Below are 12,751 nucleotides of genomic sequence, written 5' to 3' on the forward strand. Positions count from 1 at the left end.
ATGATACATTGGGTCTCGATGTATACTATTTTGATTAGAATACTATCTTCATTAGGAGATTTTGTATTTATTATTGTCTTTTTAACTTGGCGTACATAACATATTATTCATTCAATTATAAAAAATCCATTTTTACTTATTTCCTACCTGCCTTAGGAGTGGTACTGGCGCCTGCATGGAAATTTCTTTGGTGGTTTCTGCTTATTTCCTTGGGAGTAGAGTTTCTAGATGACAAGATAATTGAACTCGGTTTTAGGAAATCTGTTGCTTCCACGAGGATTACCATGAAAGTCCGACATTAATATGGGTGCTTCCTCTTAATTTCAGCTAGTCAGTGTGAACGTTTCTATTACTCTCTCTGTCTCTCTCTCTGTCTCTTTCTCTAACATTAATGAGTTAGCTGTTTATATATGGATACAGTTGCCTCTGTATCTCTCTATCCTAGAACGACAAGACTTTCACAAAGTCTCTACCCGGTGTTTGGTCCTGTTAACATTTGTCCTGCTACCAGTTGCCTTTTTTCATTGGCTTTGTTTATTGTGTATGAGTTGCTCCTCAGGTAAGTTCACATGACAGAATTCAGTTATTTTAACAAGGTTAGAGATTTGTCAGTGTGTTTTCTGTTGTTACACTCGGATGGATTTCTATTTATCTTGCTAGTTTTCTTGTAAAAGTTATATCTGTTAATTGCTGTCATTTTGGTTATGTATCCGTTGTATTGATACATAGGAATGTTGGGGTTAACATTGTTCATCTTTGGGAAGTAATTGTTAATATTTTCAGATACCTTTTTGTAGTCGGCTCATGTTGCTTACGATTGGAAATCTTGAACATGATATTGTAATCTGTTTGAGGAATTGCACATCCCCTTTTTGCAAAATGATATGTTGTTCCTAAAATATGCTTGCCATCGCAGAAAACTGATGAAATCGAGATGCATCAATGAGGTCAATGTGCAGTTTGTGAAAGAATTAGAGCGTCTCTAAGAGATTAAGGCCTCTGCTTGGTAGAAGAAAAATTTCAAATTTTTTAAGCAGTACTGGCAAGTTGAGACGTTAATATGGGAGCCAAATCATCCAGACATGACAGTCAACGCTACAGTTACAGCCATGATGGTTCATATCGATATGCTTCTTCAAATCTCGGCTCTTCATCAAATTTCGGTTCCTCATCAAATCTCGGCTCTTCACCATCTCCTTATCCTTATGCTATAAATAATTTTGATTATGATGCAAGGAGCAGAATGCAGTCAAAGTACGGGAGAATTGGTGACAACTACAACTCATTGGAACAGGTATTGTGCCGTTGCATCTCCTGAAGAGAAAGTTTGCATGTGTCTCCTGGCCTAAGCTTGCCAGTGCTGCTGCCTGAGCACTTTCATCATGTTTTACAGGTCCATTGATAATTGGAATAAAATGCAACATATAGTAGGAGATGAGATGAAACGAAACTATTATATTCTTGGGTTAGGGTAAAACATCTTGAGCTTCTTGGCCTTAAGATAATGTATACAAAACAGCTATGATAGGTTAGATGAGTCTGATGTTGAGTTTTTAGCTCTCTCCCTTGTTAATCATGATAAAACATTGAGGCCTTCTGCTGTTTCTTTCAATCATGACACTAAAAATGGTCAGATTTAAAATTAGCTGATGTTATTCTTAGCATACTCTTCTGCTGATTCTTACTGGTTTGTAATCAAGCTTGGATCCTAATATTTGATTATGCATTATAGGTGACGGAAGCTCTTCACCAAGCTGGTCTCGAATCTTCCAATCTTATTGTAGGTATTGATTTCACAAAAAGCAATGAGTGGACAGGTGCACGATCTTTCCACCATAGGAGCCTGCATCACCTCGGAGATTTGCCAAATCCTTATGAACAGGCAATATCAATCATTGGAAGGACACTATCAGCTTTTGATGAGGATAACCTTATTCCTTGTTATGGCTTTGGTGATGGTAAGTATCAGTGCAACTTTCCACTTAGACGGAAACATGCATCACAGATATGCACAGATATGCAATCTCTTCTGTCATATATGTCAATTTAGTGAAGCTTAAAACATAACAGTATAATCATTGTCATGCTTTTGCAGCAACTACACATGATCAAGACGTTTTTAGCTTTTATGAGGATAGGCCATGTAAGGGCTTTGAGGATGTACTTGCTCGTTACAGAGAAATAGTTCCACATGTACATTTATCTGGTTGGTTAAATTATTCTCCAAACTTTGGGGTTTTCCCCTTTTGTCACTTCTCAGTCATTTATATTCTAAAATGTTGTATACTGATATGACAGGTCCGACATCTTTTGCTCCAATCATTGAAACTGCTATAGGAATAGTTGACGCGAGCTGCGGTCGGTATCATGTTCTTATGATCATTGCTGATGGACAGGTTGGTCACATAAGTTCTATATCTTCTAATTGTAGCAGATCCGTTTTAAAGATTTTATTTTAATTGAACTAGTATCTGGAAACTCAATCTATCTCTATTTAGATTTTCCCCTTCATGCTTTATGGTCCTCTTAACCCGATTTTCTCGATTCTAACATGATATGCAAGGTTCTGGCTAATGGTCCTCAAGAGCGAAGTACCATTGATGCAATTGTAAAGGCAAGGTTGCATTATTACTTGAGCACCTTTTATATGAGGTGACATGTCTTCTACAAAGTCTGAAGCGATTTTTCATCCTTTTTGTAGTAACTATCCTTTGTCCATAGTTTTGGTTGGAGTTGGTGATGGACCATGGGACATGATGCACCAGTTCGATGACAACATTCCATCTCGGGCTTTTGATAATTTCCAGGTCAGGGAATCGAATTGGCAACTCATGCAATCAACTTCTGTTCGTGTCTCGCTAGTTTTTTACTCTGGTTTTTTTTTTTTCTTTTTTTCTTTTATGCAGTTTGTAAATTTTACCGAAATCATGTCGAAATACATTCAACCATCCATGAAGGAGACTGTGTTTGCTCTGAATGCACTAATGGAGATACCATTACAGTATAAAGCTACAGTGGACCTCCACCTTCTGGGGTATTTTCACTATCATGCACTTTCACATATGACACATATAAGTGAAACGATGCTAAAAAAGTAATTATGAGAATATTTACCTTAATCCTATCTTACAGCTCTCAAAGAGGAACACTTGGGAAGTTTCCCCTCCCTCCTCCAGTTGGGAGCATTTCAGTGAGTTCTTATGCTAAGTATATACCATCAAGCAGCAATGATCACGGAAATAGATATATGCAGTCAAGCATCAGTGACCAAGGAGATGAATTTCAGTATGCGCTGTCTTCATATGAACAACAATCCTCACATGATAGGGTAGGTTTCTGGTTTTTGGACACTGTGACAGCTTTTTAATGGTGAAGTAGTGAACATTAGTTATAGATTAATTGCATTTTTTGATAATATATTATCTGAAAGAAACAGTTCAATTATTCTATAATGGTTGGTTCCAATTTCGTGATAGTCCTTTTATGCTACAGAGTTGTCCAGTGTGTTTGTGGAGTAAGAAAGATCTTGCATTGGGATGTGGACATCAGGTACTCTGAAATGGAAACTGGAATGACTATTTCTCTGATCAGCCATAACATCTTTCTATTATCTTTTGCAGACATGCTGTGATTGTGGAAGTGGTTTAACCTTGTGCCCAATTTGTCGAACCCACATAACCACAAGGATAAAGCTGTATGAGTAGTGAATCCGACTGAGAAGCCATATCCGCGGCCATATTGAAGGAAGCTTGTTAGGCTCTCTCAGTTATATCACAGTTGCTACACTTTAGCTGTATTTAAGGAACCAAAGGTCATATGATTCTGATTTCTTTGGGTTAATGTGTGCTTAAAAAGTTTTTCTGCTCACCCACAAAGAAAAAAAAAAGTTCTTGTAATTTCCCTTTAATTGAATCAGAAAATATGCCTATAGCAAGCACTCAAAACTTTACTAAATAATATGACAAGCAAATTGAAACACATCAGTTGGGTGTTAGCTTGATCTGTCTTAGAGTCCTACAAAGCTCATAACAGCTCCTTGAACTTTCCATATTCTGCTACCTATACACATTCATAGCTAATGAGGCTATATGAGAGCGGATGAGTTGATCAAGTATTGAAAATTGAACCAGGATAATGTCAATGTAGCTCAAGAAAGAAAATGGAGTTGCAACTTGTGGATCATGTACTAGAAAAAAAGAACAGCCAAAAGAGAAATTCCAATGATTCCCCCCACCCCCCCAACATACATGAAATAGAGAGATGGATGAAACATTGAAAATAGAGTTTTAACTTTAACTTACTCGAAGATTAAAGACAGTTCTCCGCCTTCAACAGTATCATATATCACCATCCATGGTGCAAAATAAGAACATAGGAAACTGGATTGTTTGTTGAGACGACCCCTTGACAGCACTTAGATAATGAAAGCAGAATGTTTGGCATATCAATTTTCAATGGAATTTGTGAAATTGATATCCACTATCTATTCCAATAAAGAATGTTAGCAGCATTGATATTTATGAAACTCTGTTCTGTTCTTCATATTATCTTCTCCTACACGAAATTGGGATAACCGTCTCTTGGAAATATTTTCAAAATAAAATATATTATATTTATTATTAATAGGGTGCGGCTACTATGCCGCCCCATGTTGACCGCTGGGCGTATCGCCCAGTGTAAAGTTTTTTTTTTTTTCCTTTTTTCTTTTCATATATTTTTTAATATATTTAAATATTTTTAAAAAATAAAAAAAATATCAATACACTTAAAATCACTTTCTTAATCACTAAGTAAAAAATAAAAAATAAAAAGATAAAAAAAAAATTTGACCAGCGGTCAAATGAAGTGGGCAAAGTAGCTTTTTCCTTATTAATAATATGTTGAGATTTATTTTGGAAGTTATGAATTATTTTGAAAAGAGAAAGTTATGGAAAGTTTATAAGCCATATATGTATTGTAAGCCATTCACTAGCTTCGTGGTATTACCTATGGTTTATCCAAAGGGCTAGGGTTCGAATCACCCCCATGACAAAAGGGGTTTTTATTGATTTATAGAGAGCATGCTATACGCAGACAATGGCGAGGCGCTGCAACGCATGAAAGGGCCCACGCGCCTGGCCCACAAAGGCACAACAACTCTTGGAAAATAAATGGCAAAAGTCACACCACTTGGGGATCGAACCCGTGCGAGAAGGACGGTAGGGAATCAGCATGACCATTATTTGTTGATTGGCAGCAGGTGTAATACATATACCTATTCAAATCGTATTTCAGAAAAATAAAAAATTACAACTTTTCATTCACATCATTTGGTTATCTATAAATAGATTCATTGGCCTAAGAATGCAAAAGAGTCTAAGAAGGCAATTTCGAAAATCTCTCTCTTCCAAAAGTTTTCATTTCTTCAAAACTTGTTATTAGGATCTAATCATTCTACAGAGAACAGATTTCTAATCTCTTGGTTGAATAGAAAAATCTAAGGGTATTCGGAATCTAATTCTATGTGTGCATAACACAATTAGACAAATAAACTTGTTGTAGACTTCATTGTATCTTGGAGACAAATTCACTTGCAACCCATATGCATATCGTTATTGGTGGGAGCGAATATTATTTTAAGGAAAGTGACATTATAACGCGCCTTGAAACAAACATTTCTCTCACAATTTTATGTTTTGCAGCCCCTTTGCACCAACACCGTCTAACTCCCCAAATGTTGATAAGTCTTCAAATTTCTTAAAGCATATCATTTGGTTGTCTCAACTCATGCTTTTAGTTTTGTAACCCATGAATTTATAAAATCCAATAAATTTGAAGTGACAGAGCACCACTCATCTACAACTAAATCACCAGTTCTTAATATAATAATATTTATTTAAAAATTAATCATATAAAGTTAAAGCAAAATTAAAGAGAATTTTGAAAAATAATATTATTTTATTAAATGGTTGTATATAAATTGTAGATAAGTTGGTGTTTTATCAATGAAGTTCTGGTTTGTTTATCTTTTATACTGGACAATTCCTATTTATCAACGAAGTGTATTTTGCCAAGAAAAAAAAAAGTTGGTGTTTTATCATTTCTCATAAATTTTATAGAAGTTTAAAGAATTTATAGATTATGACTCTTGATGGGGTAGAGTTACTTTAGCCTTATATGTTATAATTCTTGGTGGGTAGATTTAGTTTTTCAGAAGATGGATAGACTTATTTTAGTAAATTATATAAGGCTCTTATTTCCTATCTCCACTGGAAAGTTTGTTAGGTTTTCCATCACTAACGCACAAACACAAGGCGGCTAGGGAAGAAAAGACCGTTGGGCCTTTTCAATGTGGGCCTGATTTTGTTTGTGGGCAGCTCACTTGTTGATCCTAGGGTTGGGCAGTAGGGACTCGCATTCTATTACCCTACCCTTGTTAGCCCCACCTTGAAGGGAGAAACCTTTGCAGGGGTGACGGGTAGGGGGTAGGCTAGCCCCAGAGGGTTGCGGGCCCCTGTTGCCCATATCATGGATTCAAGTCGCGGAGGGGACGACTTATAGGCTGAATTAAAATATCTTAGTATTTTGTATAGGTATAGTGTTAAGTCATTAAATACTGATAGATGAGTGAAGTTGTTAAAAAGGAAATGACTACCACCAGGTCAATATCGAAAGAGTGGGCCGCCATAGACATATGATTCGGAAGCATGGTGGAATGTTATAATCCTGAAAACTAAATGTTGAACCAAATTAGTATCCAATATTCTTAAGGCTTTTTGATCAATATTTAGCTCTTTAACAATTCCTACTTACATATGTTTTATATAAATATAGTAATATGTATTAAGTATAATTTTTACTTAATATTTTGTACCAAGTATAGTGTGGCATAATGTAGTCTTTATATAGGAGGTCAAGACAATACAAGTGTCTTTCTTAAGCAATGTAGAACTCTTGTATTATCTTAACCTCCTATATAAAGACCGTATTATGCCACACTATAACTTGCACAAAATATGAAATAGAAAATTTTAAAAACTATGTTATTAGTTTTTAAATTATGGTCATATGTACAAGTTTAAATTTACAATTAAAAAAAAAAAGTGTTTTTGGTCCCATGGCCTAGTGGATGAGAGCCGCCGCCATCCCCCCCCCCCCCCCGGGGGAAGTTGATCCGATTCATTAAAGATTCGTTCCAATTTTTTGATGGTTTTTCAATTAAGCTTGAGACATGAAGCAGATGCTTGATCCAACCTGATCCACTAGATTAGGATATACTTGTACTTGTATTATACCCGTGTACCACCGCCGTACTCTTTAGTTATCATCTGAAATAAAACTCTTTGCAGCTCAATGGATGTAGGTATATTGCTGAATCACATAAACCTTGTATCACATGTGATTGATTCTCCTTTTAGTTCTTAACAAAGACCAAGTTCTCAACCAGATTTTGAAGATCAAAATTTTCATTTACTGCACGATAGCTCAAGATATGTGAATTTCATTATGTTAAGGGTGTTTTTATTATTATTATTATTAACGTAAATGGTAAACAAATTACCAAAATTGATATTTCTCAATGCTTGTGGACTGTCGATATGGTTCAAAGCAAAATAAGAAAAATTTTGGAGTCTAGTGCTCTGTTCAATGCATATAGCCCAACTAGTGCAATCACGACAGAGATGTTTGGCTTATGCAGAAGAATGAACAGACCAGCCAGAAACATTCTAGTATCTTCCAATTTTGGAAAGGGTACAAAGTTTCTCGAGTACCATTTCTTTCTTCTGAATCACTTTTTATATTACGTTTAAAACGATACTTCCATAACATCCAAATGGAAATAAAGATGTAGTCAACAATGGCGGACCAGTTGCATTATACTGTATAGAAACCAATAATTCTTGTTTGAAAAAAGAACAAGGCACCCACATCCTTTGATGAAACAGCACCACATGCCTAGTTGACGGAGAGACTTGAGGTCATCGACTTCGGCTAAAGGATTGAAACACGACTATAAATAGGATGCAGGAGTCGAAGGAGATGTCATACTATATTTGTTCAGACAGTTGTGAGTGGGCTTGAAGATGGTGAGAAAGGAGAAATTGGTGATTGCTGTTGCTTGGCTCCTGGTAATGGCATCCATTATCATGTCAGTAAATGCAACGGTAGGTGTTCGTCTGCAATTAATTGAGCGTGTGGTTCAACCCCAAGGTAAAGTCATTATCATATCTCCTTGCTGCTCATCATGGTGTCAGTTTTAACTTTTATGCGCATGGATTTTAACCCTCATGAATCCATGATTTTTGAAGCTGGTTGTCGCTGCTGCTGGTTCATTTGGAAGCCATTAATCCGCTGTGGAAAAGCATGCTGTGAAGACGGATGTTGCACTTGATGCATCCCAAAGTGTTACGATTTGTCACTACTAAAGTAGAATAGCAAGATGGTGCTAAAACTTACCAAATAAACAACAAAAAGAAATGAATAATTGTATGTTGGAGCATCATTCTGTAAGCAGCAGAAGGTTCTAATGGTTTGATTTCCCGAATGAGGTTCTCTTTGGTTTCTGTGTTCAACAACTAAACTTTGCTTTGATGGATGTATCCAGGTTAATTGAAATATTTTAAATCCATAACAGAACCATGTTCCATCATTTTACACATCTATTTCGTGGCCATATCTCATTACAAATCAAGCTTCAACATGGAGAATGCAGTGGATTATTAAAAGATCTGATCGACATCAGTATCCATTTGAAATAAAAAAAGAAAAAAAGTATAATTGAATAATTCAGCTCCACAGGCGTTTACTCTGTTTCTTACATGATACACTCGGTCAATCACATACCCGGAATAATTTTGATTTTCTAAATAACTATAGTATTCTATCTCCTATGTTTAGCATTCCTAGTTTCAGAAGAGGGGGACTGTGAAAAACCCACCAACGAAACCTCGTTTCACATTACAAAGACCCAAAATCCCCACATAATTAAACCCCAAGGAATAACCCACCGATGCACCGGTCGAGAACTTGATGAACTAACATCAGTGACGCCAACAAGAAACCTACAATCACCAACAGAAGGGTCAAGGAAAGTGACCATACCAAGCCCATCAAAATCGCAGCTCTGTGAATTCTGCATTTGCAGCTGATAGTAACTGTTGAATGCATATGAGATATTTCCCTTTGCTCCAATGCCATTACATGATCCCCCATAGTTAAGTGTTGTGCAATCTGCTACACTACAGGCAAGTTTCATGTGATTTGTCACGGCCGAAAAATCTGTAGATGGGTTTGCCACACACCATCTGGATGGGAGGTACTGAACATTCCTTGCATTCTTTAATAATCTGTTGCCCATACCAAGGTTTAGTGGATATTTAGCTTGGCCATCAAAGGAAAAAATGCCCCAATGTCTCTCAAAGGTTCCTGGAAGTATGCTCTTTGCCCCTTCATCAAGTAGACTGAAAAGGTAAATATCCATAGGAGGCAGACCTGGCCTCAATGGGGTTCCTTTGTTACTCACAACATGATTTATGAGCCCTTGATTGAAAACCCTCGCAGCAGTGAGATTTGCACCAATGGCTCCATCTGTCGGCCAACCAACCTCCCCAATAATTATAGGCATCTGACCATATCCAAGTTTGCTTAGTGCTGCAACTAAAGTGTCAAAATTTCCATCAAATGCATTGTAGTAAACATTGGGCCCATCTGTAACGGCATGAGTAGTCCCCTCAAAGAATGCATATTCTTGTGGAAAATCCGAATTCCCATAGAGGCTTAGAAATGGATAGATATTGACTACAAAGGGGGAACCATTTGAGTTCAGGAAGGAAACAAGTTGAGTTATAATTTCGTTCAGTTCAGGTCGGAATGCCCCTTGAGAAGGAATAGAGGACTCATAGGCATCAGCATTGCAAGGAACCACCAACTTTATGTAGCTTGCAAGATTCACTTTGGCCAAGGACTGTTGTAGGTTGAGCAGTGCAGGCATGACATAAGACTCGTATTGACCTGAATAACTAGAAAGGAAGGGCTCATTTCCTACAGCAACATACCTGCAATGACAAGGTAAGAACTGAATAGCTTGTTGATGGAAACCTGAAACTCCTGTGTGCGAGAAAGATAGAGAGATATCCAACACATACTGCGCACTCTTATTAAGATGTGTCATTTATAACGTAACACGGGCCTCGGGCAAATTGGCAAAGAAAAAACTATTTGAAGAAAGACCAGAATTAAGCTTACATCTTGGTTTGAGCTTTATTTGATTTTGTATATTCTAGATGTTTGTTTGTAGCATCGTATTCCTCTGCCATAAGTGAGGGTTCATTAATAAAACTAAGTTCCTATCGCTCTCACGAGGCGAAGATTGGAGAAGTTGAAATTCAAAGTTTTCATAGGACAGGCTCAGAATTATCAGCAGTTCAATGGAACTACTAGAAGCCCAAAGTACATTACTTAAGTGGAGATAGTGCATGAAGTAGACTAATCCATGGACCGGCCTTTTTTTACCTTTTGCTCTCTTTTCCTTCCCTGGATGAATTTGATATAGCCACTAAATGATCATTTTAAGCTTTGTGCCAAAATTTTGATATTATTTAAATCTAAGGTGTTGCTGTAGGAAATGAACAAACCTGCCTTGTTTGTTCTCACAAACCATCTCATCTCATCTTATCTCATCTAATCATTACAACTTTCCCAAACTTTTTTTGATAAGTAAAAAAAAAAGTTTGGAAAAGTTGTAATGATTAGATGAGATAAGATGAGATGAACAATTCCCACACAAAATACAATAAACAATTATACTTTTTCAAATTCCAAAACAAAAATAATATTAAAACAATATTTTATTCAACTCCCATCTCATCTCCTCTCATCCGTGTAAACAAACGAGGAAGTGATTTTACATTAAGAAGTTATGACCTGAATTGTCTGTAATAACTGCATTTGCCAGTGAACTTTCAAAATTGCAGCAAGAAAAAAATTATTCCACAAGTTTAGCACCTACTCTGAATTATGGGAAACAATAATTTCCCATTCGTGAGAGAATAACAATTACCTTCTATTGTGGGGGAATTTTCAATGCCAAGCAGAAACAAATCATTTTGGCTACACATTCAAATTAATGAGTAATCCCCCCAATTAGGCATTGCTCATATGCCTGACTAAGCAGATCGAGTAGATCACTGCCCAAGATATACCAGTATCACCCTGGGCGACAAATGCTCATATTATACTCGATGACAATGTGCATACTTGACAATACAATTAAGCTATAAAAAAGTGAAAAAGGCTAATCCTTTTTTCGTGGTTGCTCAGTGAAAAGGTGGGAATAAATGAGCCGCATATAGCTATGGCGATTTACTCAGTGGAGTTGATCATCCAACGTTTGGTAACCAAAACAACTAAATGATTAAGATCCACAGATTTTAGAGAAATAAGCCTAAGAAGAGAAGTTACCTGATATCAACACCACCTTTAACCACATATCTGGACACATTCTGTCGAACCCACAAATCAGAGGCCACAGTGGATGAGCTCAAGGTAGCCAGCATCTCATTAGGGATACCAACCATGACCTGTATCCCACTCGCCATGAGAGCCTCCAAAACATCCGGGTCTGCCTCAAACAGCTTCACTTTTGGTATCTTATTGACTTTCAGGAGATCCACCACTGTGGAGGGCTTCAGCTTGTGGAATGACAGAGTCCCCCAGTTCACTCCTATAGCTGATTCTGCCTTCAGAGATGAACCTACAACAAGAATCACAGAGAGGAGAGCTACGGCTCTGAATCTGAATCTGGGCTCTATCATTCTTGTCCGTTTGAAAATGGAGACTTTGGGGGCTTCCAAAATCATTCATTCAGTCATAGCATTAAGGTTTACTTGAAACTTTATTCAAGAAAGATGTGCAATTTGGCCCAAACAGGTAAAAAGAAAAGGCTTCCTTTTTGTCTGTTAAGGTTTATTTGAAGCTTTGTCCAGGAAAGCTGTACACAGTTTCTTCCGCGAGGGAGGGAATGAGCAACAGTACCGGACCTGCTGGTTCCAATTCCAAATCTTAAGAAGAGCCAGGGGCTTGCCTGTCAAATGCAAACCACCGAAGAAGAGTAGAGCTGAAGAAACTCCCAGAGATTATGAATGATCTATGAAAATGTAAACCATGACCAAAATACCCTCCACTGCCAGATGCTCCAATGACTACCCTTTGCTGCTACCTTTTTTTTAGAAGTGAGGGACCCTTTGCCTCTTTATGCAAATGGCAAATGTAGGCACGTCTAAAAAAGAGAGAATGTGCATATGATGTGACATACCATCTTAGCTAGTAGTAATAAAACAGATGTGCCTTTGCAATTCACCTTTGCTGGATGGGCAATGTAAGTTTCTAGAGTAATGTTTCGTATAGTTTTAGATTGTCAAATTATTTTTCAATTACTCAGTTATCTAAGAATCTATATGAGTTTTGAAATTAATTAATAAATTACTCAGCACTCGGATAATGAAAGGTGCACACTATCTTTGTCGTTAGTGAGGAATTGCTTATTAGATTTGAGGTTGTGACCAACTTTCATGGGGAATTCGCAAAGTAGGCGCACCATGCCCACCGCATCTGGCATCAGCATTAATGCTAGGGAGTGGGGTGGGGTTAAGGGTCCGAAAATCCGGCGATATGCGTCAATGGTTGCTGCTAAAAGTTATATGATGCTCAGGATTATGCCATCTAGATAGATGGTTCATAATTCTCTTTGTGGTTAGATGCTCGAAATTGAATG

At 37.2% G+C, this 12,751-nt stretch overlaps 2 protein-coding genes and 1 long non-coding RNA gene across 3 annotated transcripts; 2 read left to right on the top strand and 1 right to left on the bottom strand.

The window, feature by feature from the left end:
* The first annotated feature begins 157 nt into the window (after positions 1 to 157).
* LOC121265591 (E3 ubiquitin-protein ligase RGLG2-like) lies at positions 158 to 3,978 on the top strand. Its single transcript, XM_041169274.1, has 11 exons — positions 158 to 559; positions 917 to 1,294; positions 1,733 to 1,958; positions 2,096 to 2,206; positions 2,299 to 2,396; positions 2,564 to 2,619; positions 2,702 to 2,807; positions 2,907 to 3,034; positions 3,133 to 3,328; positions 3,493 to 3,549; positions 3,621 to 3,978. Exons 2-11 carry the CDS (start codon positions 1,061 to 1,063, stop codon positions 3,702 to 3,704), a joined length of 1,296 nt encoding a protein of 431 aa, XP_041025208.1. The 5' UTR covers positions 158 to 559; positions 917 to 1,060; the 3' UTR covers positions 3,705 to 3,978.
* Positions 3,979 to 7,701: 3,723 nt separating this feature from the next.
* LOC121265592 lies at positions 7,702 to 8,521 on the top strand. The gene is made up of 2 exons (XR_005940700.1): positions 7,702 to 8,190; positions 8,289 to 8,521. It is a non-coding gene; the product is annotated as an uncharacterized LOC121265592 (long non-coding RNA).
* Positions 8,522 to 8,743: 222 nt separating this feature from the next.
* LOC121265590 (glucan endo-1,3-beta-glucosidase 5-like) lies at positions 8,744 to 12,093 on the bottom strand. Its single transcript, XM_041169273.1, has 2 exons — positions 11,440 to 12,093; positions 8,744 to 10,034 (listed from the first exon to the last, which is right to left on the bottom strand). The coding sequence occupies exons 1-2, from the start codon at positions 11,835 to 11,837 to the stop codon at positions 8,933 to 8,935; spliced, it is 1,500 nt and encodes a 499-aa protein (XP_041025207.1). The 5' UTR covers positions 11,838 to 12,093; the 3' UTR covers positions 8,744 to 8,932.
* Between the last annotated feature and the right edge of the window lie 658 nt (positions 12,094 to 12,751).

This window comes from Juglans microcarpa x Juglans regia, chromosome 5D, assembly GCF_004785595.1.
Source record: "Juglans microcarpa x Juglans regia isolate MS1-56 chromosome 5D, Jm3101_v1.0, whole genome shotgun sequence".
NCBI classification, from domain to species: domain Eukaryota; kingdom Viridiplantae; phylum Streptophyta; class Magnoliopsida; order Fagales; family Juglandaceae; genus Juglans; species Juglans microcarpa x Juglans regia.